The sequence below is a fragment of the Gorilla gorilla genome, chromosome 23, assembly GCF_029281585.2.
Source record: "Gorilla gorilla gorilla isolate KB3781 chromosome 23, NHGRI_mGorGor1-v2.1_pri, whole genome shotgun sequence".
NCBI lineage: Eukaryota > Metazoa > Chordata > Mammalia > Primates > Hominidae > Gorilla > Gorilla gorilla.
In genome coordinates, this window is record NC_086018.1 from 27,088,007 (window position 1) to 27,106,086 (window position 18,080).

Below are 18,080 nucleotides of genomic sequence, written 5' to 3' on the forward strand. Positions count from 1 at the left end.
GAAGTTCGTGCAGGACTAATGCTTTTAAAATGAGGTCTAAAAAATAATTACTAGTCGAGACTATTATTCTTTAAACAGAACTGCCTTTTTCTACTCTTTATGTAAACTTTTTCTATTGTGTTGGTCTAACGAGGCACTATTTTAAAATTTTTTAATTTTTCCCATAGCACTTAAAAGAGATTTTGTAAAGACCTTGCTGTAAAGATTTTGTAATAAAATGGTCTAAGGGCTCTTTTTCCAACATTACCATTTTTAAAAAATGTTTTAAAAGCTAGAAGACAACTTATGTATATTCTGTATATGTATAGCAGCACATTTCATTTATGGAAATATGTTCTCAGAATATTTATTTACTAATATATTTATCTTAAGCCATGTCTTATGTTGAGAGTGTGACATTGTTGGAATAATCATTGAAAATGACTAACACAAGACCCTGTAAATACATGATAATTGCACACAGATTTTACATATTTGCAGACCAAAAATGATTTAAAACAAGTTGTAGTCTTCTATGGTTTTGTAACAAATTGTACAAATGACTGTAAAAAAAAAATACAATTTTATCAAGTATGTGTTATATGTTGTCATTGGTCTGTTCAGTAAAAGTCTACAGATTCAACAAGGGGAGGTTTGCATGGGGCAGTACTTTTAACTTCTACTCGTCCATGGAAGCATTCATATAACTTTCTCTCCTGTTAATATAGAGTCCAGGTTATTGGGGGTTTAGGCAGTGTCACAGGAGAGCATCTGTTATAAGGTGTGTGGGTTTACATCCTTGTGAGAATGGTAGGCTTTCTGCTCAGCCCTACGTAGAAGGAGCTAGGGAAAGTGATAGTGATTGAGCTTAGGGGTCCACTTTTTATTTTTTATTTATTTATTTATTTATTTATTTTTGAGACAGAGTCTCACTCTGTCGCCCAGGCTGGAGTGCAGCGGTGCAATCTCGGCTCACTGCAAACTCCGCCTCCCGGGTTCAAGCCATTCTCCTGCCTCAGCCTCCTGAGTAGCTGGGACTACAGGTGCTCCCCACCACGCCCGGCTAATTTTTTTTTTTTTTTTTTTGTATTTTTAGTAGAGACGGGGTTTCACCGTGTTAGCCAGGATGGTCTCGATCTCCTGACCTCGTGATCTGCCCACCTTGGCCTCCCAAAGTGCTGGGATTACAGGCATGAGCCACCGCACCCGGCCATCCACTTTATAAAAATAAGGAACCATATGGCCAGGTGTGGGAGCTCATACCTATAATCCCAGCTATTCAGGAGGTTGAGTCAGGAGGATCTCCTGAGGCAGGAGTTGGAGACCAGCCTCAGCAACATAGTGAGACCCCATCTCTCTACCGAGAAAAAAAAAAAGCTATACATGTTGGGGTCCAAATGTAGTCTTAGCTACTCAGGAGGCTGAGGCAGGAGGATTGCTTGAGCCCAGGAAGTCGAGACTGCAGTGAGCTATGATCATGCCACTGCACTCCAGCCTGGGCGACAGAGCTGTCTCAAAAGAAAGAAAAGGAAGGGAAAGAAGGAAGGAAATAGGGAACCATAGCCTGAATATAAAACATCTGCTTTATCTGTCAGGCCTTTTCCTACCTGGAAGACTAAGAGACTCTCAAGGCCTTGGAGGAAAAATATTCCAAGCATCTACCCTTCAAAATTACCTAATCATGAGTGGAGAGGGACCCTTGGTCTTCAGCGAATCTGGTACCTCTTTGTTTCCCCTGAGAGGGTGTCGCTAATTTGTAAAGCACTCTGCGATGACACGGAAGGTGCAAAGTTGTGTTTATTTTTCAGATCTCTAGCAGAGAATACTCTAATCCGATGAGTTCCTGTTCCTATTTTTTGCTCTTTAACTTGGGCCATTTCTTGAGTACAGGCTCCTCGTGGACACCTGGCTGCTTCCTGCCAGGGAACCGGTCCCTCTGAGCACCTTCAGAGATGGCACCCTGACTGCACAGAGCCTCCCAGAGCTTTTGTTTAATGGCCTTGCCCAGCTCCAGGCTGTACCTCTTGGGGGTCCCTGAAGGATTCCACAGCATTGGCTCCACCACAGCGTGGTACAGAGCCTGGTAACCCTCTGTGGGGAGACCATGGATGGTTAGCGTGTCCTCCGACAACTGCTGTCTCTTTTGGGTTTCAGGAAGCAACACTCGGCCCTTCCAGGCTGCTGTCCCACTGTCCTGGGGTAGCGCTTGGGTGGCAGCCACATGTTCAGCATATCTGTCCTCAAGATCTTGGCGGACTGTTAGTTTTTTCTCCTTTGAACTTTCTTTACTCTAGCCAGGAAGAAAGCAGAGAAGTCAAAGCTAAAACTTGAGAGGGGAGCTCAGAATAATTATCTGGGATTTGTGTCCCAGAGTCTTGGTTACAGCAACAACCAACATTTGTCTAGCATGTTCTAGTTTACTGAATTCCTTTATGTACATACCACTGCATGTGTTCCCCATAACCCTGTGAGGTCAGCAGGAGACAGCTTTATAGGCAAAGAAATTGGAATTGGTTTGCCCAAGGCCACACAGCTAGAAGGTTAATAACAGCTGTCATCTATTGAATGCCACGCAAGATCCTAATTATTTACCCTCTGCCAGGCTCTGTTCAAAAGCCTTTTGCATGTATTATTTAACATTCATGAAGCCCTATGAGGGAAGGGCCGTTATCCCCCATTTAATATGATAATATCAAGGCACAAAGAAATTAAGCCCGAGGTCATCCTCAATTACAGTCCGAGTTGGGATTTGAACCCTGATGGCCTAGCTCCAGGGTACACTGAGCTCTGCTGGCCACCACGGGGTAACAGACCTGGATTCCAATCAGGCCTTCGTAGGCCAAGTTCTCCATGTGGATGCTCACAATCCAGATCCATAGCTGACCACTGGTTGTGTGTGTGTGTGTGTGTGTGTGTGTGCACAAGCATGCACTACCCATATCCTAGCCTTCCTTCTCACCCTTATTTTTCCTTCATGTCAAGTCTGTGCTTATGAAAGCCACCTCATCCTTCTCTAGAACTAAGCATAGTGTAAATGATAAATAGCATGACCCCAAAATCTGGGGCATTATTCCACTCTGTCATGCTACACCTCCTCCGCACATTCTGTCTTCAACTTTAGGATTTCCTTCACTTGGTATAGATCTTTTTTTCTTTTCTTTTCTTTTCTTTTCTTTGTTTTTTTTTTTTTTTTTTGAGACAGGGTCTTTCTCTGTTGCCCAATCAGGAATGCAGTAGTGCAATCATGGCTCACTGCAGCCTCAACCTCCTGGGTTCAAGTAATCCTCCCTCCTTAGCCTCCCAAGTAGCTGGGATCACAGGCGTGTGCATCATGCCTGGCTTTTTTTTTTTTTTTTTTTTAGTAGAGATGAGGTCTCCCTATGTTGCCCAGGCTGGTCTTGAACTCTCTGAGCTCAAGTGATCCTCCCTGCTTGGCCTCCCAAAGTGCTGAGATTACAGGCGGTAGCCGCACGCCATATAATCTCAACCATTAAGTGTTCTCTGGCTTTACCTTTTCCCTCCCCTCGCCCGTCACATTTTCCCCACCACTGGTCCTCGTCTACCTCTCTGATACCTCCTGCAGGCGTCCTGTGCCCTGCTGGCTGCTTGCTCTTGGAACTGATGAAGTTTCTTTTCCTGGCCTGCTGGGTGGCTTTCATCACTGAATCTTCCTTGTGCTTTAATCTCTTCGAGAGTTTTCCTTCTCCAAACTTCTGTGGTGGTGGGCAGCACTTATTCTTCAGTTGCCGCCTGAGTACAAGCTTAACCAGGGAGAAGGAACTGGTAATTAATGGGTTCCTTACAACTTCCCAAGAGGAAGTGGTAGCTGGTGCTGGGGCATTAATGTTCTGCTTTGCACACGTTCTGGCCATCCAGATGTTGGTGAGAGCCGGTGAGTCCACATAGCAGTCCTGAAGCCTGGTATTTAATAAGATGGACTGTCGGAGTCCATAGATAGGGATGCTGGGGTCTCGTCTCACATTGATTGGGTGCTAGAATTATAAGGAGGGAGAAATGAATTTTAAAAGGACCGTTCTTCAGCAGAGAATAAAAGGTCTACTTTGAAGGCAAAATATTAACATCTTTTTATAGGCCATTCCTTCCACCCAGTTCTTAGAAATTTACTATATGTCCTCTCCTGTTCACCAAATCCTTTTATACCAAGTAGGGAGGAGATAGTCACTCCACAAGGTCACTGTAATATTCAGGCTCTCAAAGAACATAGCATGCCAGGGCAGGAAGTCGGGGGTCAGGGAGGGTTCACAAGGAATTGAAGACAATTCCTGCCTGCTGGAAAGATATGGAAGGCAGGGTCACTCAAGACTTCCATATGAGCTGTAGACACTCAACCATGCTGCAACACAGACATGACAGCCGGTAAGTTCTGCCAAGCCCTGAATATGCTTTACACTTCCTTTTTTTGTATGTCGGGGGGACGGAGTTTAGCTCTTGTTGCCCAGGCTGGAGTGCAATGGCGTGATCTTGGCTCACCGCAACCTCCGCCTCCCGGGCTCAAGGGATTCTCCTGCCTCAGCCTCCGAAGTAGTTGAGATTACAGGCATGCACCACCGCACCCAGCTGATGTTGTATTTTTAGTAGAGACAGGGTTTCTCCATGTTGGTCAGGCTGACCTCGAACTCCCAACCTCAGATGATCCGCCCGCCTCAGCCTCCCAAAGTGCTGGGATTACAAGCATGAGCCACCATGTTCGGCTGAATACACTTTCTAACCAACTGCCATGCGCCAAGAAGAGCTCATTCACAGGGAAATCAATATACTCTGGGGACCATAAAAGCAACACGAAAACATTAATACTGCCGGACTCCATTTCCTGGGACCAACTAAGAGCAACAGAACAATTTGGGTAGATTAGAATCACATATTTAAAGAGACCTGGCTTTCTAAGAAATGTCATCTATAGAAATAAAATCACCTTACCATATTTCAGTTGCCTTAAATTTTATTTTCGCTAGCTTAGTAGGGGGAAGAAATATGTATTTTCTCTTTCCTTTTTCTCTCTCTCTCTTTTTTTTGTTTTTGTTTTAATATTTCTAGTCACCTGTCTTTCTCTGTCTTAGTCACATATGGGCAAATTGCTGTTTGTTTAGATTTGGGCTCAATGCAGGCAGCTTTGAGCCATTATCTCTAGTATTTGTGATGTCACTTTGGTTTGTGATGTGGGTGTGGGTGGGTGTTACATCATCAGATTTTATAGTTAAATTATGTGGGAAGAAGTTCTATATGGTTTTGCTTCTAGCCTCAGAAACTTCTGAAGTCCTCATTTCCCCCAAAATGGCTTGGATGAATTTTGAAGATCTTCATGTTCTTAAGTATGTTTTGCAGGAAATGTAGTCAAATATGCAGACCAGATTTGGGGATACGGGTAGTGAGATGCATCCCTACATGTGCAAAAGTGCCCTCTTTCATGTCCATAAAGGAGGCACTGTTAAGTTCTCAGAACAGCTGCCAAGGTTAGGGACCAGGAATGAAAGAACAGGTTCCTGCAGCCCTGGGCACCTTTCCCTGCATGTCTCTCCCGGGAAGACTACATGGTTTCTGGAATGTGGTTTTATTTTACATCCCATGGCAAATGCAGTAATTAGAGCTGTTAGCAGTGTCAAGGGCTTGAAAGGAGAACAAAGCCGCCTCTTCCTGGGAACTCTTGGGCAATGCCTCACTGCTTATCAGGTGCTCGTCCTGTTGGTGGGTTTGATTCTTTTATTTGTAAAATGCCTCGGGAGCCTCCCTCCTGAGGGGGAGGCGAGTGAAATGATGGAAAAACAGAGTATGAATCTGGCAGGGGCTCCTGGAATCACATGTGTTGCCTGCTTGAGTTTTTAAGTGTTGTCCCTGGAGTGAATCAGAGCCTGCAGGCGGACCGCACCACAGGCTGTGGTGGAACCACCTCCAGGCCTATGGCAGCTGGACCCACAGACACTTGAGGGGACAATTGCTCCCTTTCAGTGGCGAGCCCTGGCCTCACCTCCTAAGAGCTGGGTCGGTTTTAGAGCAGGGCTTTGGAAAGGGTTTGTCTTTGGGAAGAGTTTGCGAATGTCTGGAGACTGGGCAGGCAAGAGTCTTTTCAAAGCTGGTCAATCTTGGAAAAATGGCACCGGGCTCCTGGACTACCTGGAAATTACCATCTGTCTTTACTCTGCAAAGCAGGGACAGGAGGGAAATGTCAAGCAAAAAAAGGCATAATAGGAGTAGGTCATCTGTTTCTCTTTTCTCCTTCTCCAACTTGAGTTTGGCTTTCCTGCACCTCATCTTTCCACACACTCATCTGTTAGATTTACTTTGCTAGGTCTTTTACTCAATGACTCTGCTTGGTCTTTTACTCACTCTGTCCCCCAGGCTGGAGTGCAGTGGTGCGATCTCGGCTCACTGCAACCTCCGCTTCCTGGGGTTCAAGCAATTCTCGTGCATCAGCCACCCAAGACGCTGGGATTACAGGCACGGACCATCAAGCCCAGCTAATTTTTGTATTTTTAGTAGAGATGAGTTTTCACCACGTTGGCCCAGCTGGTCTCAAACTCCTGGCCTCAAGTGATCCACCCACCTTGGCCTCCCAAAGTGCTGGGATTACAGGTGTGCTCAGCCTCAATCTCCTTCTTCCAGCAGAGAGCTGTTCACATGGGCAGCACTTGATACATACTCTTCAAGTTCTATCAAATTCTGCCTTCTCTGCCTTCATTGTAACTCACTTCAATTGACTATGCCACAACAGGTAACCCTCAGGCTTCCTTAGAACTAACCCAGGGTACTTTGCTCTAAGCTATTTCTCCTATGTCAATAAAACTAATATTTATTGAATGCTTCCTGAAGGCCAGGCACTGTTCTAGCCACTTTACTAGCATCATGTCATGAAATGCTACCAACCGTCCTATGAGTTTGAGCACTGTTCCCTGTTTTACAGATAAACTGAGGCACAAGTTGCTCAAGTATCATGCCTCAAGTAACCAACAAAGGCTGAACCCAACCAAAATCTATACTGCCCTTGTTTTTGTTTTTGTTTTTGAGATGGAGTTTCACTCTTGTCACCCAGGCTGGAGTGCAGTGGCACGATCTTGGCTCACTGCAACCCCCACCTCCCAGGTTCAAGGGATTCTCCTGCCTCAGCCTCCCAAGTAGCTGGGATTATAGGCTCGCACTACCATGCCGGGCTAATTTTTGTATTTTTAGTCGAGATGGGGTTTCACCATGTTGGCCAGGCTAGTCTCAAACTCTTGACCTCAGGTGATCCACCTGCCTTGGCCTCCCAAAGTGCTAGGAATACAGGTGTGAATCACCACACCCAGCCCTACTGCCCCTGTTCTTAAACACTCACAGTTATCACCGTGATGCCTGGCCTCTCTGTTGTTCAGCCCATCCATCTACCATACCCGGGCCCAGTTCTAGTCCTGTCCTTGTCATGAGACTTTCTCTAGGCTCAGGAGGGAATCTGCCTGTGTTGGCATCCCAGATCCATCTTTCATTAGGCAAGTGAATTCATACCCCTGAACCTTAATTTCCTCAGCTGTGAAATGGGGCTAGTCATACTGCCTACCTAAGGGTTATTGTGAGGATGAAGTGGGACAATGTATCTGAAATACTTGGCATGGCTCCTGGTGTATAGTAAGCACTCAATAAATATTTGCTTTTTTGTGTTTTTGTTTTTGTTTCGAGACAGGGTCTCAGTCTGTCACCCAGGCTGGAGTGCAGTGGTGTGATCATGGCTCATGGGAGCCTCGACCTCCTGGGCTCAAGCAATCCTCCCACTTTGGCCTCCCAAGTAGCTGGGATCACAGGCTTGTTTTTGCCCAGCGATTTTTTTTTTTTTTTTTTTTTTTTGGTAGAGATGAGGTCTCCCTATGTTGCTCGGCTTAGTCTGGAACTCCTGGTCTCAAGTGATCCTCCTTGGCCTCCCGAAGTGCTGGGACTACAGCTGTGAACCAACACACCTATCCCATGTGAAAGTTATTTTTTACTTATTTATTTTTTTGAGATGGAGTCCCAATCTGTCACCCAGGCTGGAGTGCAATGGCACATTCTCAGCTCACCACAACCTCCGCCTCCTGGGTTCGAGCAATTCTCCTGCCTCAGCCTCCTGAGTAGCTGGGATTACAGGTGTGCGCCTCCACGCCCGGCTAATTTTTGTATTTTTAGCAGAGACGGGGTTTCACCATGTTGGCCAGGCTGGTCTCGAACTCCTGACCTCGTGATCTACCAGCCTTCACCTCCCAAAGTGCTGGGATTTCAGGCGTGAGCCACTGCGCCTGACCATGTGAATGTTATTAATATTATGGTCCATTTACTCATCTGACCCTTTCTTGAGCTCCTGTTGCTCATGGTTTAAGTGATGTAATGCAACATTTGATGTGATCTTTGTCTCAGGTCATTCGTGTACATCAATCTGGTTTATGGCCGGTGTGGTGGCTCGCACCTATAATCCCAGCACTTTGGGAGAATGAGGCAGAAGGATCACTTGAATCCAGGAGTTCAATATGAGCTTGGGCAACAAAGCAAGACCCCATCTCTACAAAAAAGAAAAAGAACAAAGAAAAAAAATCTAGTGTATGAGGCCAAGCAATGAACCTCTTGGAAATAGGGAATGTTTCTGATCTGACTTGGGTATCAGACTTTCATGATCCATCTTCATTATATATTTGTCAGATCGATTGACCTCACAGAAGTGTTGAATGTAGAGGAGCTACATCCCCTGGTTATGGGAGTTGTTCAGAATATTCTATGCTTTGTTAAACGGAAAGGGAAGCAGGTAGCTGAAGATAAGATAAGGAAGTGGTTAGTCTTTAGCAGAGATTGTCCCATCAAAGGTTGTTTAGAATTTTAAAGTCAGAATAGAATGACTAAAACCATGGCAAGAGTTTCCATCATGGGTGCCAGCACTTGATCCGGGGAACTCGGGGTTGAAGCGGTAGGGCTTCCATGTTGCTGAAAGACCTCTTCCTTAGTTTGATTCTCCCATGAAGCTTTTTTATTCTGCTGAGCTCAGTCTCACTAACCTTTATTTTCCACCCATCATTTCGAGCTGTGCTTCCTGATATATCTAAACCACCGCTTCTATTTGCAAACACATCTGTCCTTCTTTGATGTTTAGCCAAACTTTCCTCACAGTATTTTTAGCTCCTATAATCTTCCTTCTTCCTTTTTTTTTTTTTTTTTTTGTCTTTCCTTTACTACTACCTTTCTTCTTTTTAGCTTCTCTTAGCTCTTATTCTCCTTCTGGTGGATCAGCTAATAAAGAAGAAATTGAGTCAATTTCTCTTAATTCTTGTCTTCCGCCTTTATGGCCCTGCCCCACCCATGCAATTCTAGTGGAATTTAGTTGCTTTTAATTTCCTCAGATGTTTTTGTTTTAACACCCAAGCAGTAAACTTCCATACCCATGTGGGAACATATCTGAGGTTCATGATGCAGAAGAGAAACACTTTGGATGGGAAAGAATTGGAAAAGATTCCTGAACTGTGATGCAAACTCAGAGGACCAATGATTTGGACCACATGTGCTGAATATGCACCAATCGTGGGCCAAGTATGCAAAATAAGGGTGTCCTGTGTGCCTTCCCACCAGTTCTCACCTGACTCCAGCAGATGTCCCACACTTTCTCCTTTCTTTCTTTCTTTTTTTTTTTTTTTTTTTTGAGATGGAGTCTCGCTCTGCTGCCCAGGGTGGAGTGCAGTGGCACGATCGTGGCTCACTGCAACCTCCGCCTCCTGGGTTCAAGCAATTCTCCTGCCTCAGCCTACCGAGTAACTGGGATTACAAGCACTCACCACCATGCCCAGCTAATTTTTGTATTTTTAGTAGAGACAGGGTTTCACCATGTCAGCCAGGCTGGTCTTGGACTCCTGACCTCAGGTGATCCACCTGCCTCGGCCTCCCAAAGTGCTGGGATTACAGGCGGGAGCCACCGCGCCCAGCCAACGCCTCCTCAATGCTAACCCAAACCCTACTGTGAGTCTTCAGAGGTGCCCACCTGGATGCCCCACAGACAACTCTAACTCATTATGTTCAAGACCAGAGTCTTTCTCTTCCTTCACCCCCATCAGAACAAGCAAATGACTGCCTGTCTTGAATTTCCCATCACTAGTTGTCTGAGCCAGAATCCTGGGAGACTCAGTAATGATACAGTGCAGCCTCAAGCCTGAGGCTGAAGGAAAATCGGGAATACAGATCCTATCTTCATTTAAAGTTGGGACAGTCTGTTCATAATGGATTTTTTTGCATTCATTTAGATGCTAAAAAAATTATTGAAAATATTGCATTAAATACTATTTACTAAATATATTTATTAGATGTATAAAATATCTATTAAATAATATTTATCTTGATTACTGGATTTTTTATTGTGTTTTCTAAAAATCCTCTTAAACTCTGTGCCTGAGGCACATACTTCACTTGCCTCATTCCAGTCCCAGCTCTGGACCACTCAGTAAGCATTTGGTGACAGAAACCTATTATTTTATTTTTTATTAATTATTATTATTAATTTTCTTTTTTCTTTTCTTTTCTTTCTTTTTTGACACAGACTCTCGCTTTCTTGCCCAGGCTAGAGTGCAGTGACACGACCTTGGCTCGCTGCAACTTCCACCACCAGGGTTCAAGTAGCTGAACCCTGCGTTAGCCTCCCAAGTCGCTGGGATTACAGGCATGAGCCAACATGCCCGGCTAATTTTTGTATTTTTAGCAGAACTGGGGTTTTGCCATATTGGCCAGGCTGGACTCGAACTCCTGACCTCAGGTGATCTGCCAGCATCGGACTCCCAAGGTACTGAGATTACAAGCATGAGCCACCGTGCCCAGGCTATTATTATTAATTTTAGAGACAGGGTCTGGCTTTCTTGTTGCCCAGGCTGGGTTGCAGTGGCTCTATCCTCGTTCACTGTAACCTCAAAATACTGGGTTCAAGAGATCCTCCCACCTCAGCTTCCCGAGGTACTGGGATTACAAATGTGAGCCACCACACCTGGCCTAATGACAGAATAAGGAGGCATTAGGTACAGTAGCAAGCATCTGTAGCCCCAGCTACTGAGTCTGAGGTGAGAGGATTGCTGGAGTCCAGGAATTCGAGGCTGTAGTGTGCCATGATTGTGAATAGTCACTGCAATCCAATCTGGGCAACATATCAAACCCTGTCTTTTTTTTTTTTTTTTTTTTTTTTTTGAGACAGAGTCTCACACTTGCCTGGGTTGGAGGACAGTGGCACTATCTCTGCTCACTACAACTTCTGTCTCCCGGGTTCAAGTGATTCTCCTGCCTCAGCCTCCCAAGTAGCTGACATTATAGGCGCACACCCCCACACCTGGCTAATTTTTATTTATTTATTTATTTTTTTACAGATGGGGTTTCACCATGTTGGCCAGGCTGGTCTCGAACTCCTAACCTCAAGTGATCCACCCACTTCAGCCTCCCAAAGTGCTGAGATTACAGGCACGAGCCATCCTGCCCGGGCTCAAGACCCTGTCTTTAAATTTCTTTTTTTTTTTTTTTTGAGACGGAGTCTTGCTCTGTTGCCTGGGCTGGAGTGCAGTAGTGCGATCTTGGCTCACTGCAACCTCTGTCTCTCGGGTTCACACCGTTCTCCTGCCTTAGCCTCCTGAGTAGCTGGGACTACAGGCACCTGCCACCATGCCCGGCTAATTTTTTGTATTTTTAGTAGAGACGGGGTTTCACCATGTTAGCCAGGATAGTCTCGATCTCCTGACCTCATGATCTGCCCACCTCGGCCTCCCAAAGTGCTGGGATTACAGGCCTAAGCCACTGTACCCGGCAAGACCCTGTCTTTAAAACAAAAAAGACAAGGAGGTGGCTTAACCTGGTACTTTTTTTTTTTTTTTTTGAGACGGAGTCTTGGTCTGTCTCCCAGGCTGGAGTGCAGTGACACGATCTCGGCTCACTGCAACCTCTGTCTCCTGGGTTCAAGCCATTCTCCTGCCTCAGTCTCCCAAGTACCTGAGACTACAGGCGCCCGCCACTACACCCGGCTAGTTTTTGTATTTTTGTAGAGATGGGGTTTCACTATGTTGGTCAGGCTGGTCTTGAACTCCTGACCTTGTGATCCACTTGCCTCGGCCTCCCAAAGTGCTGGGATTACAGGTGTGAGCCACCACGCCTGGCCCAGCCTGGTATTTATGAGGGTAAGACTAGGGTTCCACTGCCTGGGTTCAAAGCCCAGCTCTAACACGATGTCACCTTTGGGCAAGTCATTTAATCTCTCTTTGTTCTGGGGTGGGTGTGGGGCTGGTAAGAATGCCTCCCTCATAAGGCTACTGGGCGGATTTTGTGAAATGCAACCGTAGACACCCTGCATAGCCTTAGTCAAGTCTGCAGTAAACGTTTGCTATTGCTGTCATTATAATCAGGCCCCCTCCTCCAGGGCTCTTTCCATAAAATGACTGCCCTTTGAGCAGAAATCATCCCAACTGGAGTTTCAAAGACAGTTGAATGACCCAAACTCCAACATTGTAGGTCTCCTGGCTTCTTGGCCAATCCTGCTGCCCTCAGAGGAAGAAAGGGGCCTTACTTGCACAGTGCAAACAGACAAACAGACACCAATATCTTTCTGGAGGCCCAGGAGCTGCGTTCAGTGTCCTCACTCTTTCCATGAAATAAAGCTGCTAAACACCCCAGGCATGTAAAGCACTGAAATGAGTATCCCGGGTTGCTCTCTGCCAGAAGCCAGGACCACAAAAGACCTTGAGCTGTTAAGTGCCATGACCTAGACATGCTGGGCTGTATTTTTAGCCTCTTGTGCACTGTTTCCATCACCTGTGCTGGGCTTTCAGCTGGAAAAGAGAAGGTGGGGGTGGAGAAGGCTAGAGGGATGTTTTTCACTGCAGCCAGTGCCAGGAGGAGCTTGCACACAATTTCCGAGTCCTGTTGTACAATACGACCATTTTCATGGGCGTGCAACCTGTATATCAACATAGGCCCCCTTGCTTGGAAGGGCCCCACACATGCTTTATCTTTTCATCTTCTGCTGTCACTGTCTTGAAATTCTTTTTTTTTTTTTTTTTTTTTTTGAGATGGAGTCTTGTTCTGTCGCTCAGGCTGGAGTGCAGTGGCACGATCTTGGCTCACTGCAACCTCCACCTCCCAGGTTCAAGCAATTCTCCTGTCTCAGCCTCCTGAGTAGCTGGGATTACAGGCGCCCACCGCCAAGCCCGGATAATTTTTTGTATTTTTAGTAAAGATGAGGTTTCACCATGTTGGCCAGGCTGGTCTCAAACTCCTGAACTCAGGTGATCCACCTGCCTTGGCCTCCCTAAATGCTGGGATTACAGGCGTGAGCCACAGCGCCTGGCCTGTCTTGAAATTCTTAATAAGTTTGGACAAAGGACATACATTTTCATTTCTCACTGTGTCATGCCAATTATACGGCTGGTCCTAAGCGGTGTACATGACACAGAGAGCCAATTGGAGGAGGGGCTGCTGCCAGCCCAGGAGGGGTGCCTTCCCGCAGCAGGCAGGACAGACCAAAGCTACTATCACAAGGCATGGCTGCCCAGACTTGGCCAAATAAACTTTGTTTCCAACCTCTTGGGTGCCCTTCCTATTTTCTTCTCTGAAACCTGAATGAGATGCAGAAAGAACCTTGTGAACTGGAGAGACCCGTGTCCTGCTTTGCTGAAGTCTTTCTCTGGCATCCTGCTTAAAGTAGTCCAAAGGTTAGCCAGGTGTGGTGGCATGCCTCTGTAGTCCCAGCTATCCAGGAGGCTGAAGCAGGAGGATCACTGGAGCCCAGGAATTGGAGGCTGCAGTGAGCCGTGATCTCACCACTGCACTCCAGTGTGGGCGACAGATGGAGGCCCTGTCTCCAGAAAAAGAAAAAGAAAAAAAATCCACAGAACATGTGGTCAACATAATTTTCTTGTCTTTGCAGTACTTTTTGTTCTCCGGAATTTGTGTGTTTTCAGGTTGACTAGAATGTAAGTTCCAAGAGGAAGATTTGGTCTTGGTGGCTGTATCCTCAGCCCTTGGCATGTTCCTCGCTGAATATTTGCTGAACGAAGGAAAGTTCGACTTTATTGAGTGTTTGCTTTGGGCTGAGAGCTTCACCTGCATCTTCTCATTTCATTCTCTTCAAAGGCACTGCTGTCTGGGAGGGCACAGAAGTCCCGGAATAAGGGTTCTCAGGTCCGGTGGAGAAGGTGGGAAGGGCCCAAAATTGTGGAAAAGGGGAAAGCTGGACAAAAGTGGGAATCACCGGTGGCAGGAGGTGGGGGGGCGGTCCCCAGGACCGAGGCTGGCTGGGTGAGGGGATAGTGGGTGCCCCTAAGTTCCAATAAGAAGCCCAGAGGATCCTTGAACTCGGGAATGACACATGAAAACAATCACTGAACAAGATTCTTCTTGCTACAGCGCTGAGTCGTGTGGGTGGAGAGGGACAGAGATCGAGAGGCCTCGTGGGAGGTAGCTGCGCCCTTGGGGCCCGGCCCTGCGAGCAGCCGTGGGTGGGGAAAGGAGTTTGGGGGGACGCGGGCTCTGGGAGTGGATAAGTGGGTGGAGCCCGGGGGTTGAGGGGGCCCAGGGGCGAGTGTACCCAAGGCGGGCCGGTCCCGCCCAGCCGCGCTCTGGGTGCGGCGAGTCTGCACACTGGGGCAGATGTTCCCGCCGCCGCGCCGGGCGCAGGTCTGCACTTGCAAGCCCGGGACCAGGGACTTGAAAGCGCCCGGCGCGCCGCCTGGACCTGCCCCGCCGGGCGTCACCGCTGCGCTTTAGGCGGGAGCTGTAGGAAAATCCCCTCTGCCTGGGGGGAGGGCGGGGGAGGAGGACGGCCCACGACCGACCCCGGGTGCGGCAGGGGAAGACCTTGCCGGGGTCGGGGCGGGGGGAGGCGGGCAAAGGGCCTACCACGCTGGGGCCGAAAGTTTAAGCAAGCCGCGTGCTCTCTGATCCCTAACATCCCAGGCTGTAGGATAAGCAGTACTGTCTCATCCATTTCTCGACGTTGCGTTGGTCGTTTTACTTGCTTCTATCTCATCGAATCCTCTGAAGGCCTTTTATTATTCCTATTCTGCAAACGGCTGAGCCTCAGACAGATCAGGAAAGTTGCCCTAGTTGAAACTGGCTATGTGATAAGATACGGAACCAGGGGTCAGTATGTGGCTGCAAACTTGGGGTGGAGAAAGAAATTCAACATTTGCTGAACTCCTACTGTGCGTGCGTAAAAGCTTCCATGCTTTCGTTTTTTTTTTTTTTTTTTTTTTTTTTTTTTTTTGAGACAGGGTCTTGCTCTGTCACCCAGGCTGGAGTGCAGTGGTGCGAACAAGGCTCACTGCAAGCCCGACCTCCAGGGCTCAAGCGATCCTCGTGCTTCAGTCTCCTGAGTAGCTGGGACCACTGATTTATTTATTTTTTTCTTGTAGAGATGGGGTCTCGCTGTGTTGCCCAGGTTGGTCTCAAAATCCTGGGTTCAAGCGATTCTTCCGTCTCGGCCTCCCAAAGTGCTGGGATCACAGGAGTTGTTAGCCACCGCACTCGGCTGTAGGCATTCTTATTTAGTGCAAGCGTTCTGAGGAGTAGTAGCTATTATCACCTCCATTTAACAGATGAGGAAATTGAGGTAAGAGCTATTTTTCCTTTAAACCTGTCCAAGGTCTTACAGGTGACCAAGTGGGATGTGAACTCTCCAAAGCATTCTTTTCTTAACCATTACGATGAGCTAAGCAAGGGAAAACAGTTTGCAAACTGCTGTTGTAATTATTACCGCTGTAGCTGACCTCGCGCGTGGGTCACGACCTAAGTGAGGGTGGAGCAGGGGTCACTGGGAGCCCGGCCTATTTCAGCCCCGCCAAACCGCTTGGTGACTTGGAGGCTGGGCCGAGGCCCCGCCCCTCACCTGCTGATCCTACCCTTGGATGGGACAAACAGAGGGCCCTGCGGGGCCGGCCCAGGTGAGGCGAGAGATGGGCGGGGCCTGATGCGTGAGTGGCAGGAGCGGCGCGCGGCCGGGGCGGGGCGTGCGTGCGCAGTGGGCTCCGCCCCCCGGGCCTTTCTGCGGATCCGGGCGGGCCCCAGGCTGCAGGGGCGGTGGCGGCGCTGAGCTGGGCGGGCCGGGGCGGAGCGGCCGGGCGGCCGGGGCGGGGCTACACTCGGGCCCCGCGTCCTGCTCCCATGGCCGCCCCCAGCTCCCCGCGCTGCCCCCTTTACCCCGGGCCGCGCCCCGGGGCCCCGCACTGACGGCCCATGGCGCCGCCCGCCGCCCGCCTCGCCCTGCTCTCCGCCGCGGCGCTCACGCTGGCGGCCCGGCCCGCGCCTAGCCCCGGCCTCGGCCCCGGACCCGGTGAGTGTGAGCGACCCCCCGCCGCCCGCCCTGAGCGGAGCCCACTCGAGGGGCGACAAGGGCCGGCCGGCCTGAGAGCCCCCTCCCTCCCGCTTCAGGACCTTCCGGGCCCCTTCCCCGGGCCCCTAGGCGACGCCCCTCAGGCCAGGATGGTCCCTCCCTGGGACCCGGGCTACCCCCAGGCCCGTCATCGACGCCCCCGGGCCCGGTACTGTCCCCCGGCTGCAGGACCCGGTGCTCCTCAGCGACGCCCCTCAGCCCAGGACGCCCTCTCCGCCTTGAGTCTTCCAAGCCCCTCTGTGACGCCCCCCGGGCTGGGACATCTTCTCTGTCTCGGGATCTGGGACCCGCTGCCCGAGTCCCTCAGCGACCCCAACCAGGCCGGGACGCCCCCTCTCCCCGGTACCTCCTGGGATCCCGTCCCAAGTCCCCAGCGACTCCCCCCGGGCCGGGGCGTCCTCTGCTCCCGGGTACCTCCTAGGATCCCGTCCCAAAATCCCCAGCGACTCCCCACGGGCCAGGACGCCCCCTGCTCCCCGGTACCTCCTGGGATCCCGTCCCCAAGTCCCCAGCGACCCCTCCCGGGCCGGGACGACCCCTGCTCCCCAGTACCTCCTGGGATCCCGCCCCAAGTCCTTCATCGACGCACCTTGCACCGGGACGACTCCCCCGCTACAAGAGGCTATACGCCCCTCTCCGAGACCTCCAGCGACATCCCTCCCCTGGGCCAAGGTCCCCTCCCTGAGCCTCACTACGACGCCCCCGCGTCCCCCAGTCCTCTCCTCCCGCCTACACCGGTGGAACCCGGCGCCTCCCCGCGCAGAGCAGAGCGGAGGCGGGAGGAGCCGGCGCTCAGCCCCTTTTCCCGAGTCCTCGGCTGCACCCGCTTGGCGGACATTGTAACTTCTGCCTCGCGAGGAACGGGATGGACTTGTTCGCCCTGCTAGAGGCAGGTTAGGGTCCTGGGACGACCTTGTACCCAGACGGACGGGACGTGCCCTCTCTCTCTGCTGGGCCGCTTTGAACTTCCCTGTGACTCAGGTGATGGCGCAGAAGGGGGAGAGAAAAAAGGAAGCGGTGATGGGAAACTTCTCCCCTACTGAGTTTAGGGTGCTCTTCCTGAGGGTGCAACGCCGAGCTCCGTGTTTTGGATCAGCCCACACCTTAGACAGGTCACTCACTCCCCAGGCCAAGGCCAAGGCCAGGTCTTCCCGAGGTGAGGCCCTGGACCAGGATGAAGCTTGAACTTTGCTTAACTTCCACACGCAACCTTGTAGCCGAATCCTTTCTAAGTTGAAGAGAAGGCAAGAGGGCGTTGCATTTCTCTGCAGGCTGTTTGGGTGTTGAGCATAGGCCATTTGTGAAAGGGATGGGAAGAGTTTATTACCAGTCTGCAGGAGTAGGAAAACCCGCCTCTGGGTTCTCCACCCAAAGTCACAGAGTGATGTTGGAAAGGATGGGATTTTGCTGGTGTAAGAAAACTCAGAGTTGCTTTGTTTACTCATTGGCTTGGATTAGCGAAAAAGCTGGGACTTGGTGTTGTCACTTACTGCGTGACTTTGGGCCATGCCTTCAGCTCTCTGAGCCTCAGTTTCCTCATCTGTAAAGACAGGATAACTTCTTTGCAGAGTGTTGTGAAGATTAAATGATATACTGTAGGTAACATACCCACATATAGGAGGGAGTCAATAAACATATTTTAATAATACTTTTATAGGGCCTCACAGTTCATCGAGTGCTAGACACCTCATTTACCCTGGGAATGCTAAGAGCTTTCGGTCTGATTCATTTCTGTAAAAGGCTAAGCTTGGCTTTA

The 18,080-nt window shown here is 49.3% G+C and overlaps 2 protein-coding genes across 11 annotated transcripts in view; one reads left to right on the top strand and one right to left on the bottom strand.

Moving 5' to 3' along the window:
- Positions 1–1,758: 1,758 nt before the first annotated feature.
- C23H22orf31 (chromosome 23 C22orf31 homolog) lies at positions 1,759–17,001 on the bottom strand. 4 transcript variants are annotated; one of them, XM_055374102.1, is made up of 3 exons: positions 16,914–17,001; positions 3,543–3,971; positions 1,759–2,269 (listed from the first exon to the last, which is right to left on the bottom strand). In XM_055374102.1, the coding sequence occupies exons 2-3, from the start codon at positions 3,849–3,851 to the stop codon at positions 1,829–1,831; spliced, it is 750 nt and encodes a 249-aa protein (XP_055230077.1). In that variant the 5' UTR covers positions 3,852–3,971; positions 16,914–17,001; the 3' UTR covers positions 1,759–1,828. The 4 variants fall into 4 exon arrangements, with proteins under 4 accessions (XP_055230077.1, XP_055230078.1, XP_030861444.1 ...); XM_055374103.1 differs by lacking the exon at positions 16,914–17,001 and adding an exon at positions 6,539–6,634; XM_031005584.2 differs by lacking the exon at positions 16,914–17,001 and adding an exon at positions 4,918–5,070.
- Positions 16,024–18,080, top strand: part of KREMEN1 (kringle containing transmembrane protein 1) — an 83,176-nt gene continuing 81,119 nt past the window's right edge. For 3 of the 7 annotated variants that reach the window (XM_055374099.2, XM_055374097.2, XM_019018743.4), the window contains exon 1: positions 16,030–16,264. In XM_055374099.2, the coding sequence (XP_055230074.1) occupies positions 16,168–16,264 (97 nt within the window). In that variant the 5' untranslated portion in view covers positions 16,030–16,167. Of the gene's footprint in view, positions 16,265–18,080 lie in introns of all 7 variants that reach the window. The other 4 variants (XM_055374098.2, XM_063704896.1, XM_055374101.2 and 1 more) reach the window with 3 other exon arrangements.